We start from the raw sequence: 14,429 nt of genomic DNA on the forward strand, positions 1-14,429 counted from the left end.
TACGGACAGTAAAATTACAGTTCAGTACTTCGTGTAACCCCCACGAGCATTCAGGAGAGCACATACACATTGAGGCATGCTTTTCACGAGATTTACCATGGTTTGGACAGGAATCGCTTGCCATGCAGTTACAATAGCCTGCTGCAATTCACGCACAGAGGCAGACTGCTGGTCCAAGTTGTCGATTTGACGCGTTAATTCCACCCACAAGTTCTCTATCGGATTCATATCCGGGGACATGGCAGGCCACTCCATATGCTCTACACCACGGTCAGCAGGAAAGTGTTGGATCATGCGAGCATGATGAGGCCGTGCATTGTCATCTTGGAAGACAAAGTTTCCTCGAAAGGCTGCAGAGCAAATGGAAGCAATGTTTCTTCGAGAATGGCCCTGTACTTGAACTGGTTCAGGTTTCCATTCAGAACAACCAGGTCAGTTTTTCCCCCTGCATGAAAAGCAGCCCAAACGGTCACCCCCTCACCTCCAGCTTGGACTCTTGGCACTATACAATCTTTATTGTAGGCTTCATGCACTTGTCTGCGCACTCGGACACGGCCATCTTGACGATAGACCAGAAATCTAGACTCGTCACTGAAGATCACGTGATTCCAGTGCCCTGGCTGCCATTGACGGTGCTCTCTGGCCCACTACAATCGGCGCTGGCGGTGTTGTCTGGTCAGGCGTGGCTTTCTCAGGGGACGCCTGGCACGATAGCCTGCTTGAACCAGTCGTTGGTTGACTAGCCTTCTGGATACAGGCACATTTGTCAGTTGCTGCCACTCAGCCCTAAGCCGATTAGCTGACTTGGTACGGCCATTGCGGACTAACCGGTGCAGCTGGCGATCATCCCTCCTTGTGGTTCTGCGGGGACGTCCTGGCCTCGGGATTGGAGTAGGGACACCCCTCTGAGCATTTCGTTTCAGGATCTTTGACACCTGACCTTGAGTGATGCCATACTGCCGAGCAATAGCACGCTCTTTCATGCCGTAATTTCGTAAAGCCACCACTCCATGACAAACAGCATTGTCGAGTTGACGGACCATCTCCAGAGGAAGCGGCAATAACTTTTGGAGACGTGCAGCAGTTGTTTTCCACTAATACAGAACGCAACAACCCTTGTATACCCGACTGTGAAACCAATCGTCAAATGCACCTGTCCGTACATTTTGCCACGCCACCTGTGATGTAATCCTGTTGTTGACATCTTGCTGCGACAGACAATCACTGACATGATTCTTTTAACAAATAAATCACCAAAGTGTAAAAGAAACTCACCAGATTGATATACTGAGTTAAGAAATTAAACGCGAGTCAAGAAGAAAAAAATATTCCATATTAAATGCTCAGTCTGTGTATATATATATACATATATATATATATATATATTGTTGCGGATATGGGATTTGCATCCATCCATATCCGCTTGTAAATATTCCCCTATTTCCTCAATACTTCCCAACTATCCCCAATCCCGCATTCCCTAGTCCCATTTTCTGTAAACAACACTCTGTAGACCCGACCTCCCCCTATTTCCCCCATTAAATGTCGTGCCCAGGTTCACCGCATCTCATGTAAGACAACTATAGGACATCTTGCTAGTTATTCTTAGTCTATGTCAGTTAAGGACTCGTTTCCATTAATTCTGACCCTTCGTTGCACCAGAATGTGATTGTATGGCACCGTTAGGAAGTTTAGGACCTCCCAATACCTCCCCGCAGCTCTTCCTCACGGTTCAGCAACAACAACAACAGCAACGGCAGCGACGTCCTTAATGGCTTAATCGGCCTGTGGAGGTGACAGAGCCAGGAGTGCGCGTTGCACAGGGAGTGCACAGGGAGTGCGCGTCCTCACTCCGGCTTGGTTGGTAGGGGGTGTTGGGAGGGCACGAGGCCTTCCCAACGAGCCGCCATCGAACATGTGCTCGACGGGGTTACCAAATAGGGGCTCCCTGTCAGCTCCTCGTCAAGGGCGGAGCCCGGTAACCCCCGCACCCAATGGAAGCGGCGGACCGGCCCCAGGGGGGCGGAGCCAACCAGCCGAGGGCGTGTCACTCCCCGCTGAGCATGCGCAGGAAGAGGGAGGTGACGTCAGATGCGCGCTGAGCTTGAAGCAAGAGAGACGTCCCTTCCGAGCGCTGTGACACCTCCCTGCATCTCTTGGACCGTGCTTGATCCTGTCCCCGAGCCAAGGTGCACCTTGTGCTATCAACCTACCTGTCGATTCCTGCCATCAATCCCTGTGTAAGTCTACCTTGTTCCGTTTGTCTGTGGTCTGTCTGGGTTAAGATAAGACTGTAAATAAGTGCCCATCTCTTCTGTGTCTTTACCTCACTACCTTGTAATCTACCCCCTTTTCTCCACCACTGTAATTATACCCTCCTCCGGAGGTCTTGAGAACTGTACCCCTTGCGTCGTTTCATCTATCCCAGTCGTTGTGTCCTTTCCATCATTGATTTAGCATAGCGCGATTTGGTCAACGTCTGGGTGGAATCGGGGTCTAGTCGGGGAATAACTGTTCGGTCGCGGCAATACCACCGCTCGGTAAATAACATCTAAACCGCGTCCGTAACAATATATATATATATATATATATATATATATATATATATATATATATATATATTGTTACAGACGCGGTTGTGGATGTTAGTTTACCGAGCGGTTTGGTATGACCGCGTCTGCACAGTTTACCCGATTATGCTCGAACGTTGACTAAGTCGCGCTATGCTAAATCAATGATGGAAAAGACACAACGGCTGGATTAAAATGACACGACACCAAGGGTTCAGTTCTCAAGACCTCCGGAGGAGGTTATATTAGGGCGGAAGGTCAGATTACAACGACAAGAGGGACAGCATAGAAAGGCAGGCACTTAGACACACTCTTATATTAGCCCCGACAGACGACAGATAAACGGGACAAAACTGACTCACACGGGGATTGATGGCAAGGAAAGCGGGTAGTCGATGGCTCAAGGTGCACTCTTGGCTCAAGGACAGAATCGACCCGCTCCGGTCCAGAGATGCGGGAGGTCTCACTCAGCGCTCGAAGGTGACTTTCTTTCTCCAAGCTGGGGGCGCATCTGACGTCACGTCCGGTAAGTCGCTGCGTATATCCGGCGGGGAGTGACACGCCCTCGGCTAGTTAGCTCCGCCCCAGATGGAATCGGTCCGCCCTTCTTATTGGGTGCGGGGGGGTTACCGGCTCCGCCCCTGACGAGGAGCTGACAGCCGGCCCCTTCGTGGTAACCCCGTGGAGCGCATGGGCAATGGCGGCTAACCACGCCGCAGTGAGGACGCACACTCCCCGCGCCGCGCCGCCCCCAATCTCCTCTGTTGTTGTAGTTGTAGTTGTTGTTGTTGTTGTAGTTGTTGTTGTTGTTGTTGTAGTTGTTGTTTCATGGGGAAGATGGGAGGAGGTAAGGGGAGGTCCTAAACTCACTACTGGTGCCATACAATCACATTCTGGTGCAACGAAGAGTCAGAATTAATGGAAACGAGTCCTTAACTGACATAGACTAAGAATAACTAGCAAGATGTCCGAAAGTTGTCTACGTGAGATGCGGTGGACCTGGGCACGACATTTAATGGGGGAAAAAGGGGAAGGTCGGTTCTACAGAGTGTTATTTACAGACAATGGGACTAGGGAATGGGGGATTGGGGATAGTTGGGGAGTATTGGGGAAATAGGGGAGTATTTACAAGCGGATATTGAGGCCAAGTCCCATATCCGCAACATTGCACCCTTCTCTACCCTCGGGGCGTCCCGACCCGATAAATTTTTACCTATTTTAGTGTGGCACTCAGATGTAGTTCCCTCTACTATTAACTCTACCCTGAGTGCGACAGTTTTACAGATGTTCACAAATGAGTAAATATGTCCCCCTGCGACGTTGCACCCTTCTCCTCACAGAAACACGCCCACAGGATAACCGAATCGCGGAAAGAATTCGCAAACTAAACATACAGCCGGTAGGGAGCATTATTTACAAGACTACGCTGATATTTACACTACGATCCAGGACCTGTTTTTGGAGGAACACATGCAGATGTTACGCATAGAGAGAGCACGCATGCCAGCATCGATACACCAACCCACGAGTGCTCTGTGGCCTTACGGCCTTTAATAATGTGCAGAGCACCCCTTCCAAGCACCAAAAGCACCACCCCATCATGTACAGTCAGCACCATCCGGTGCACCACCATTGTTCATTAAAATAAAAACAACAACCCCTAACCCTGCAGGTGTCTCTTGCTCTTCGTGTGGTGCACTTGGCCTTCTTGCCTCTTTCAAAAAATAAAGAAAGGCGCCAACCGCGTCCATTTCTTTATTGTGGCCGTCAGGGGGCCAACTATAAGTGGTTCACCTGTATGGCATAGGTGCCACGTTGACCCATAGGTCCATCCACGGGTGGTGCTTGGCCGCATAAGAACTGCGGTCCATGGTGGGTGGCCACAAACATTGCGGTCCATATGGTGTATCGATCCAGGCAGCAAGCAGTGAAAGTGCAGGCCCACAACTGCGTAGCCAGCACCTCTCTCTCCTCTCTCTCTACCCCAAAGCCAGATCCTCGGAGGTGGGAGACAAAAGAAGAAGACAAGTGAGTAAGGTGGTAAGGGCGCAAAAGTGCACGCAATATAAGATGATGCACACTGGGGGCACATGGGAACCAGGTGAGACAGGTACGTTCCTACCGTACGCCCCCCCCCCCCCCCACCAGGTAACCTACATGGCCCCTCCCTTACCCCTTACTGTATCCACAAAACACAACACTACCCATAAACATCTACTTTACAAATCAACAAACGTCCCTACTGTCTTCCCCGTTCCTCCCATAAACCAAATTCGTCTTCTCTCCCTCCTAACCAATCAAATTTGCCATTTTCAACTCTCATCAAAATTTGCCATCTCCAACTGAACATCATAATTTGCTATCACCAATTCATCATCAGTCCCTCCTAGGGAGGGAGAGATGGAATCACCCCAATGTCTCATCCACGTCGTGATGCGTCTCACAAATCCACAGCAATCTCATTTCCTGCAACAAAACAAAGAAAACACAGGTGTGGAGTCATCATCATCACCTCAGGTAAGTGGCTGCGTATGGTGCGACAGGTTCATCAATCTTAACTATTTCCTAAATGGCTTTAACAACTTTACACTACCCGGGGTCTTTCTCCGGCCAAACCATTGGCCCTCTTACACTATGGGTTCTAAAAACCAATTCCCATTGACCCAACTGTGGTGCTTTTCAATTTGGGGTCTCACTCCCCCGATTCATCTCCCGGTGCCCTCGCACAATTTCTGGGCTGTGGCGTGTACCTCTCCCAGCGGGTCTACCCACCTGCACACCTCCACCACTGCAGTTGCCTCCGAGCTTACCTGCTCCTTACCCTAACCTAACTACCTGGGGAAGGCCCTCTGGCGCTCTCCCCACTCGGTGCCCTCTCTGGCACTGGGCTGCCCGATCCACACCCGGGATCCTCAGGCACCCACTCGCAACTACCGGCTCCCAGAGCCCACCTGCGGCCTCACCTGGCCGACATCCTCACAGTGGTGGAGTGCCCAACCAACTACACACACTAACAGGCTACACGCCCAGCCATTTCCACAACACTAATGCACCCATCCACAATACCATTCTGCAACCGCACCACAAATGCCAATATCCAACCACAATTTACCTGTACCCTCTACCTAACACTTACACTACCCGCCCCGGGTATCCGTGATGGGGGTCCACTCTTCCCCCATTCACACCTTCGCACCATGCACACCACTCCGTACCACTTACTCCAACTCTCTCCACACACCTGTACCTGCACACCTGTGCTCTCACACCTGGTGCCACCTGCACCCTTCTCTCCCCAAGCGCATTCGCGCTGATCCACAACACTCATTACTCACACACTGCTCCACACACCTGTCCAGTTGCACACCTGTGCAATCACACCTGTTCCATTCTCACACAGCATCATCTCATCTAACTACTCCCTTCTGAAACTTGCGCTTCCCAGTCGTCCCTTTAAACTATTGCGCTCCCACGTCATTATCACCCACACTAATCTACCTGCGTCCCCACTACAGGTATCAGTCACTAACTAAACTTAACGTCACCTACTGTCATCTTTCTAGATCCCTACAATATAACCTAACCCACCCGGGCTAGTTTTCACTGCCATACACCCCATAAGCTATTGCTCCTTTGCCCCCATATGGGAAGGGTGGCAGGGATGCCCCCCTTACCCACCGGGCCCATCGCTCACTACCAATTTTGCACATCAAATTTCCACAAATCAAAAATTTGCCAATCACTACCCATCATCTGCCAATCACTACTGCCAATCCCTTGCCAATCATCAAATTTTGTTTTTCTCTAATTTTGGGGCCAAAACACTAACCTCATCACACAGTCTACTCACTAATGCCTCTCGGTGCGCCAATCCCTGTCCAAAGCCCGGCTTCGTAAAGCCAAGCCATGAATGCGGGTTGTTTGGTGCCAGCGGCTGGATACGTCCCGCACTCGGTGCAGGGACGGAGGTTTACCCGGGCCGAGATCCCACGCACCATCTCGGCGTGGAGCCATCCAATGTCCCGATCTCGACCTGCCGGACTGCCTCAACAAAAAGTGGTCGCCATGACGACCCTTTCTATCGGGCTGCCCGCTCCGCCTAGTGGAGCACGGACGCGGCCGTTCAAAGCGAGGCCCAGCACGCACCGAGGGCCCGATTCGGCTAAAAGTCGCTCTAACCTCTAACCCGTGTAACGTCGATGCTTCACCTGCATGCTTACACCCCGCAGCCCGTTCCTTGCTCACACATCCAGCCGTGCCCATGCTCCTCGTACCTTTCCTTACACACCCAGGTACCCTCATTCCACTCACAGCCTTGGTCACACACCTGACCACCGAACACTTTGGCACACATTCGTTGGTAGCACACCTCACCAACACACCTCTTCGCGCCCCCTCCTCGGTCACCTCCTCTGTGACAATCACAGGTGTGCTCTCATTCGCACACCCAACCACGTGCCTCACTACCAATTCCAGCGTGCATTCCCACTCACGCTCTACCAGTCCAGGTGTGCATCCTTTCTCACCTGTCACCACCAACTCACGCTCCGTGTCACTCGTACTACTCTCACCACCACTCTTGACAACGCACTCACCCTTACTCTTGACAGCGCACTCTTTCCTCATGCACCTGTCCGTCACACACCTTTCTCGCGCACACTCTTGTGCACACTCTCCCGTCACACCCTCTGTAACACTTACCACAGGCGTGCATTCTTCCTTGCCTTTGACAGCGCACTCTTTCCCCATGCACCCGTCCGTCATACACCTTTCTCGCGCACACTCTTGCGCACACTGTCCCGTCACACCCTCTGTAACACTTACCACACCGCGCTTCCATGTGCTCCCTCGCACACGCGCTACGACCGACTCATTCTCGCCAGCACCCTCACTCCTTGGCACACACTTTTTCCTCACACACCCCAGAGTCGGACTTTCTCGCACACCTCCTCTTTCGCACACCAGACCTGTCGCACACTTCACCAACGGCCTCTCACGAACACCCGGGTCCATCTCGACCCCCAAGCTTATTAAATCCCCTGGCGCATCATACGCACGACCATATTGGTCACCACTTACACCGGGTCCTCTTCCTCTTCGCTTCTCCTCCATCACCTGCGAATCCCTCATCCGGTTAATGAGCACATCATCACGATCCGAACACAGACTTTGGACCAATTCTTTTACTTCCTCCTTTATCTCTTTCTTATCCTCTCTCCGTCGCTTTTTAATTTCGCTCACCCCTTCTTCCACTTCTTCTAATTTCTGCTTCACCTCTTTTATTCCCCGGTACGTCTCCTCAAGCTCGTCCTCCAAGGCTACCTTGACCGTTTCCATGTGCGTCCTCACCTGCCGGTCCTTCGTCTCCATTACCTCTATCACCTCGTCCAACCTCGTTGTCAGTCCCTCACGTACCATCTGACATTCCCTCTTCGTCGCTACCAAGTCGTCTTTTAGTTCTTTCTGTGTCGCTTTTAACCCTCCTATTACCGCTGTGTTCTTCTTTACCTGGTCCGTTAGTTCTTTTTGTCCCTCTGTCAGTTGTTCTACTTCCTGCGTCAGGTCCTCTATGCCCCCTTGCAATTTTATAGTCCCCTTTCTCACCTCCTTCTCCATGCGCTCCTTACAGTGCCTCACCTCCTCGCGCACTCCTCCGACCTCCTCACTCACTCCTCCTCTGATCTCCTCTCCCATCACTTGCATCTCCTGCCCAGATGCCACCCTCATCTGCTCCATTTCCTCCCTGTGAGCATCCAGTTTGGTTTCTACCCCCATTCTGACCCCCTCTATCTGCTGCCCCATTTGTTTAACTTCCCTTTCCGCTTGGTCCCTCATGTCCCTCAATTTGCCTTCCATGGTGTTTTCTAACCCCTCTAACCCTTTTTGCATCCCTTCCATTCGATTCTCTTGAGCGGCCATTCTGTTTTCTACCCCCATTAACCCCCTTTTTCACCTCTTTTATCCCGTTGTCTAACCCCTCAAATTTGTCGTCTAACTTCCCAAATTTCTTGTCTAAACCCTTAAAATTATTGTCTAACCCCTCACCGGTACCCCTCGCTTCGTCCCTCATTACCCCCATTTGGCCCTCTAATCGCCCACTATCAACCCTCATTTGCTCACTCTGAGCATCCATCCGGTTCCCCATTACCCCCATTTGGCCCTCCAATCGCTCACCCTGAGCCCTCATTCCCACAATTTGGTCTCCCATTCGTTCCATAAGGGCCCTCATTTGCAGGAGGAAAAGGTTCGAATCCACCAGGGGCGCTGCCACGGTCGCGGGCGCGGTGACCAGCGAGGCGCCATTTTGCGCTCCCGCAACGTCGGGCGCAACGACGCTATTTTGTGCGTCTGCTACCCTCACTGCTTCACTCTCCTCGCGTCCCTCAATTTGGTCCTGGACCGACCCTGCCTCACTCTCCTCTACCGGAACCCAGCTGTCTTGATCCGCCATAGCGCGACTTTTCAAAATTCGGGTTTTTATATTTGGTAAAACACAATCGAATTTCGTCGTTATAATTTCGAGCGCGGGAAACGCGCTCCGGATCGAATTCTACCTCCCAACACCAATTGTTACCCTAGTGGTACAATTGGTGTTCCAAAATTTGGGCTAAATGAATTTAGTCCCAGGTCCGAATCCGACACTCCTGACACCAATTGTTACAGACGCGGTTGTGGATGTTAGTTTACCGAGCGGTTTGGTATGACCGCGTCTGCACAGTTTACCCGATTATGCTCGAACGTTGACTAAGTCGCGCTATGCTAAATCAATGATGGAAAAGACACAACGGCTGGATTAAAATGACACGACACCAAGGGTTCAGTTCTCAAGACCTCCGGAGGAGGTTATATTAGGGCGGAAGGTCAGATTACAACGACAAGAGGGACAGCATAGAAAGGCAGGCACTTAGACACACTCTTATATTAGCCCCGACAGACGACAGATAAACGGGACAAAACTGACTCACACGGGGATTGATGGCAAGGAAAGCGGGTAGTCGATGGCTCAAGGTGCACTTTTGGCTCAAAGACAGAATCGACCCGCTCCGGTCCAGAGATGCGGGAGGTCTCACTCAGCGCTCGAAGGTGACTTTCTTTCTCCAAGCTGGGGGCGCATCTGACGTCACGTCCGGTAAGTCGCTGCGTATATCCGGCGGGGAGTGACACGCCCTCGGCTAGTTAGCTCCGCCCCAGATGGAATCGGTCCGCCCTTCTTATTGGGTGCGGGGGGGTTACCGGCTCCGCCCCTGACGAGGAGCTGACAGCCGGCCCCTTCGTGGTAACCCCGTGGAGCGCATGGGCAATGGCGGCTAACCACGCCGCAGTGAGGACGCACACTCCCCGCGCCGCGCCGCCCCCAATCTCCTCTGTTGTTGTAGTTGTAGTTGTTGTTGTTGTTGTAGTTGTTGTTGTTGTTGTTGTAGTTGTTTCATGGGGAAGATTGGAGGAGGTAAGGGGAGGTCCTAAACTCACTACTGGTGCCATACAATCACATTCTGGTGCAACGAAGAGTCAGAATTAATGGAAACGAGTCCTTAAGAAACCACACATAGACTAAGAATAACTAGCAAGATGTCCGAAAGTTGTCTACGTGAGATGCGGTGGACCTGGGCACGACATTTAATGGGGGAAAAAGGGGAAGGTCGGTTCTACAGAGTGTTATTTACAGACAATGGGACTAGGGAATGGGGGATTGGGGATAGTTGGGGAGTATTGGGGAAATAGGGGAGTATTTACAAGCGGATATTGAGGCCAAGTCCCATATCCGCAACAATATATATATATATATATATATATATATATATATATATATATATATATATATATATATATATATATATATATATATATATATATATATATATATATATATATATATATATATATATATATACTGAAACGCAAAAGAAACTTACCACCTTTGAGACCTTTAAATATCAACAATAACACTGCGTGTAGTAAATGTGTGAACTTATTTTGTGGACAATAGTGTCCTCACTGTCAGACAAAACGGTCACGGATGGTCACTTGAACCTTCAATGGTCACTTCATAGCACAGCTGTTGAACAGCCGTTTTGACTGTCAGTGATTAGCCAAGGGGTACGGGATGATTTTAATGAGCTGCACGTGATGTCTTGATATTGGCTTTATAAAGGCCAGTGCAAAATGGGCATTTCAATCAACATGCCACGATTGTCAAGGGGTCAACGGCAGCGTGCCCTGGGCATGCTGCAAGGCGGACTGAGCTACCGTGAGGTGGCACGTCTCCTTGGCTGTTCACACCAGACGATATCGGCCCTGGTGGACAGAGACACCCTCCACAACTCTGCAGATGACAGACCTCGATCAGGGAGGCCAAGAGTCACCACTGCAAGGCAGGACAGGCAGATGGTCCAAAGTCACCTGCGGGATCGATTCCGTCCAGCATCCCGCACTGCGGCAGAAACTCCGGGGCGTGCAAAACCATGGATCTCCAATGATACTGCACGAAGACGACTGCATGACTATGGTCTGACTGCCACAAGACCATACAGAGGCCCCGTGATGACGGCTGCCCATCGCCGCAACTGACAGAGATGGTGCCAGCAGCATCAGCGGTGGACCTTGGCACAGTGGAACGAGGTCGCTTTCAGCGATGAGTCAAGGTTCTGTGTGGACAGTCCTGATGGGCGTAAGCGTGTCTGGAGAAGAACTGGCGAGCGATATGCCGATTGTTGCGTGCGTCAAGCCAACAGGTGGGGTGGCCCAAGTGTGATGGTGTGGGCCGCCATATCAGGCCGGTACAGGACGCCACTGGTGGTTGTGGATGGGAATCTTAACGCCCAGCGGTATGTGGATAACATCCTGCGACCTCATCTGCTGCCATTCCTGCTAGACCACCAGAACTGAGAACCTTTCAGCATGACAACGCTCGTCCCCTTGCTGCTCGCTTCACCACTGCATTTCTTCAAGGCGAGAACATCAACACCATGCAGTGGCCTGCGCTCTCCCCTGACCTGAATCCCATAGAGCACCTGTGGGATGAGCTTGGGAGACGCGTAGTTGGTAGGGCCAGGACACGGGCAGAGCTGCTTCAGACATTGAGGACTGAGTGGGACAGAATCCAGCAGCAATCCATCCAAAGACTGGTAGGCAGTATATGCCGACGATGCACTGCCTGTATCCAAAACAATGGTGGCCACACACGCTATTGAAAGGGGCCTGACATTGCACCCTGTGCTGTTCTGTACTGTAGAACAAACTGATGAGATGGTGTATCTTGGTCAAAAACTTGACATGTCATCAATAAAATGCCAGTTTCAATTAGCAATTGTTGGTTTGTTTTCTTTTGAACTGTTACAATTTTATTACATTTCAAACAAGTGGTAAGTTTCTTTTGCGTTTCAGTATATATATATATATATATATATATACATTGCCATATACCCACTAGCTCCATTGTATTAAGATAATGTAAACAGTATGGTGAGTCTGAGGAACGTCCCAGTGACGACTGATCACTGCCTAGTCAGCTATGCAGGCACCTGGAGGTAAAAGGCATGGTGATATCTCCCCCGTCCCCATCTCCTTCACCCTTCAGGTTATTCTTCTTCCCCATTTCTAACCTTGTGTTCTTCATGTCTTTATAAAACCTGATTCCCTGGATTAGTGGAAAGCATGTTAACTTCCAAGAAAACGGACATCAAACTGAGATGCATTGTTTATGAAACCAAACAATTCATTATAGGTCCATTGGCGTTCTTTGGTGCCTTTTTGTGGATTTATACTTGTATCATAATGATATGATAAAAAAATTCACTTTCTCTACAAAGGGTGTATGCAAATGTCCATTGGCATACTGTGAATCAATTTAATAAGCATTTGATCATGCGAGCCCGGAGAGCTCGATGATCATTTGTCAGGTGACATGTCAAGTATCTTATGAACATTTTTATTGGGTTTAAATGCTTCACAACAACCTGCTTCAAAATTTGATCTTTTCCAGAGTCATTTACTTTGGAAATGCCACACTCATCACTGGCTTGAGCTTGTGCTTGTCCTTGTGTTTTCAGGTGGCACACACAAGGGGATTTTACTACTGCAACTCCACTGCCTGTGCTGAAAGTGAGACTTCTGACTATTGACAACAAGAGGCTTGCATTGGAGGACAAAGAATTGGGGAAGGTACGCAACATTTCCATATTCTTCAGTTATTCATCAAACGAAAATAAGAGCATTTGTTGCATTTTGTTGTACTCCAATGGAGGACACTTCAAGATTTGAAGTTGATGATATGCCATTCTCCTCATTTTCAGGTGACTCTTCGGCCGGCACCCCTACCCATAAAACCACCGGAGTTTCATGACCTGGTTACACCCAGGCACAGTTCAGATGAAAACCTACGACTTCTGCTGCATTTGCGGATGGAGAGACCCTCAAACGTCAAGCATTCTGGGTAACATTATTGGAATGTTGAGGTTGCAGGACAAGTGTTATTGGGATTGGGGAATTATGTTGTTCAGCTTGTTTTTCGGACCTGACAAGGGATGGGAGGATAATTCTGCGGTTCTGGGGGGAATCTTCAAACATTACAAGCTTGACGGATTTTGGTGTGTGTGTGTGTGTGTGTGTGTGTGTGTGTGTGTGTGTGTGTGTGCGCGTGCGTGTTCGGACTTGCATTGATTAAAAAGTAGTCTTGTATTTTACCAAGTACTTTGATCATACTTTGAATTCCGGTAATCCATGCTGTTTGTAGGTTACTGTTTGCTCGGGGTAAGAAAGTTTGGAAGTCGTGGAAGACGCGTTTTTACGCCCTAATACAGGTATGTAAATTATTTTCAGAGTGTACCTGCAGTTCATGAAACATCTTGGTAGATCTGGTTCTTTTGGGTCTCCTTGAATCATTTTATTTTGTGGATTACAGGGTAGTGCTTGCTCCTACATTTTCTGCAACTTCCAAGAAAACAAGGTTGAACCACAAACTATTATTCAGTTGGATGGGTACACAGTTGATTACGCCCAACTTCCTACAGGTAACTCTGACTGCCATGTATTGATTGACGACCTCTGGAAATGTCATATTATTTCAACCATGATAAGTAAACCATTCTTTTGACAACTTTTCAATAAAAAAGAAGCAATTATTACTTGCAAAATCTTTGATTTTTCAAGTATATTGGTCGGGTGCGTTTGTTATTCTGCCTGTTTGTTTGTTTGTCACCGGACTACAGGTCATAATCGTCACGATCGTCATGAAACTTCACCAAGCTGTAGAGTTTGTCACAATTGAGAAGCCTATTGATTTTGAGGTCAAAGACCACCTGAAGGTCAAACTTCCAAAATCATCAATTTTCATCCTATTGACCCGAGCTTTGATCAATATCATCAATTTTCATCCTATTGACCCGAGCTTTGATCAATATCGTCAATTTTAATCTTGATGAAATGGACAGTTTGATAGATTAATGGCAACCTTTTTGCAAAAGAAAACCCGGGGGGGGGGGGGGGGTGGATTTTGCAAGTATCGGGCTCTGCATGATGTATTCTTGTTTGATCATTCCTTTCTTATTCAAACCTGATTTAACTTTATAATTTGTATTTTTTGTTGCCATACAACGTATCTGGGGGACAGGTATATATGGGGGACAGGTTCATTTCAGTCTGGTGCACGAAGGAGAGACATTCCTTTTTGGTTGCGATGATGCTCAAGATGCCGGGCTGTGGGTCCAAGCTTTGTACAGAGCCACCGGCCAGACTCATCGACCCGTGCTACATGGCCAAGGCAGCAGCCTTCACAAGTGGCCATCAAACCCTTCTCATCTTGGTATGCAATTTGCTCCTCCTTGATGATCACCTGTCTATCAAACCGAGTTTTTGCTGAAT

At 49.3% G+C, this 14,429-nt stretch overlaps 1 protein-coding gene across 2 annotated transcripts in view; it reads left to right on the forward strand.

Moving 5' to 3' along the window:
• LOC137436149 (calcium-dependent secretion activator 1) overlaps positions 1-14,429 on the forward strand; it is a 156,906-nt gene that overhangs the window by 68,458 nt on the left and 74,019 nt on the right. For both annotated transcript variants that reach the window (XM_068129870.2, XM_078787109.1), the window contains exons 7-11: positions 12,620-12,731; positions 12,863-13,002; positions 13,303-13,369; positions 13,471-13,579; positions 14,179-14,370. In XM_068129870.2, the coding sequence (XP_067985971.2) occupies positions 12,620-12,731; positions 12,863-13,002; positions 13,303-13,369; positions 13,471-13,579; positions 14,179-14,370 (620 nt within the window). The remainder of the gene's footprint in view (positions 1-12,619; positions 12,732-12,862; positions 13,003-13,302; positions 13,370-13,470; positions 13,580-14,178; positions 14,371-14,429) is intronic.

This window comes from Myxine glutinosa, chromosome 11, assembly GCF_964187855.1.
Source record: "Myxine glutinosa chromosome 11, kmMyxGlut1.1, whole genome shotgun sequence".
Classification (NCBI taxonomy): Eukaryota; Metazoa; Chordata; class Myxini; order Myxiniformes; family Myxinidae; genus Myxine; species Myxine glutinosa.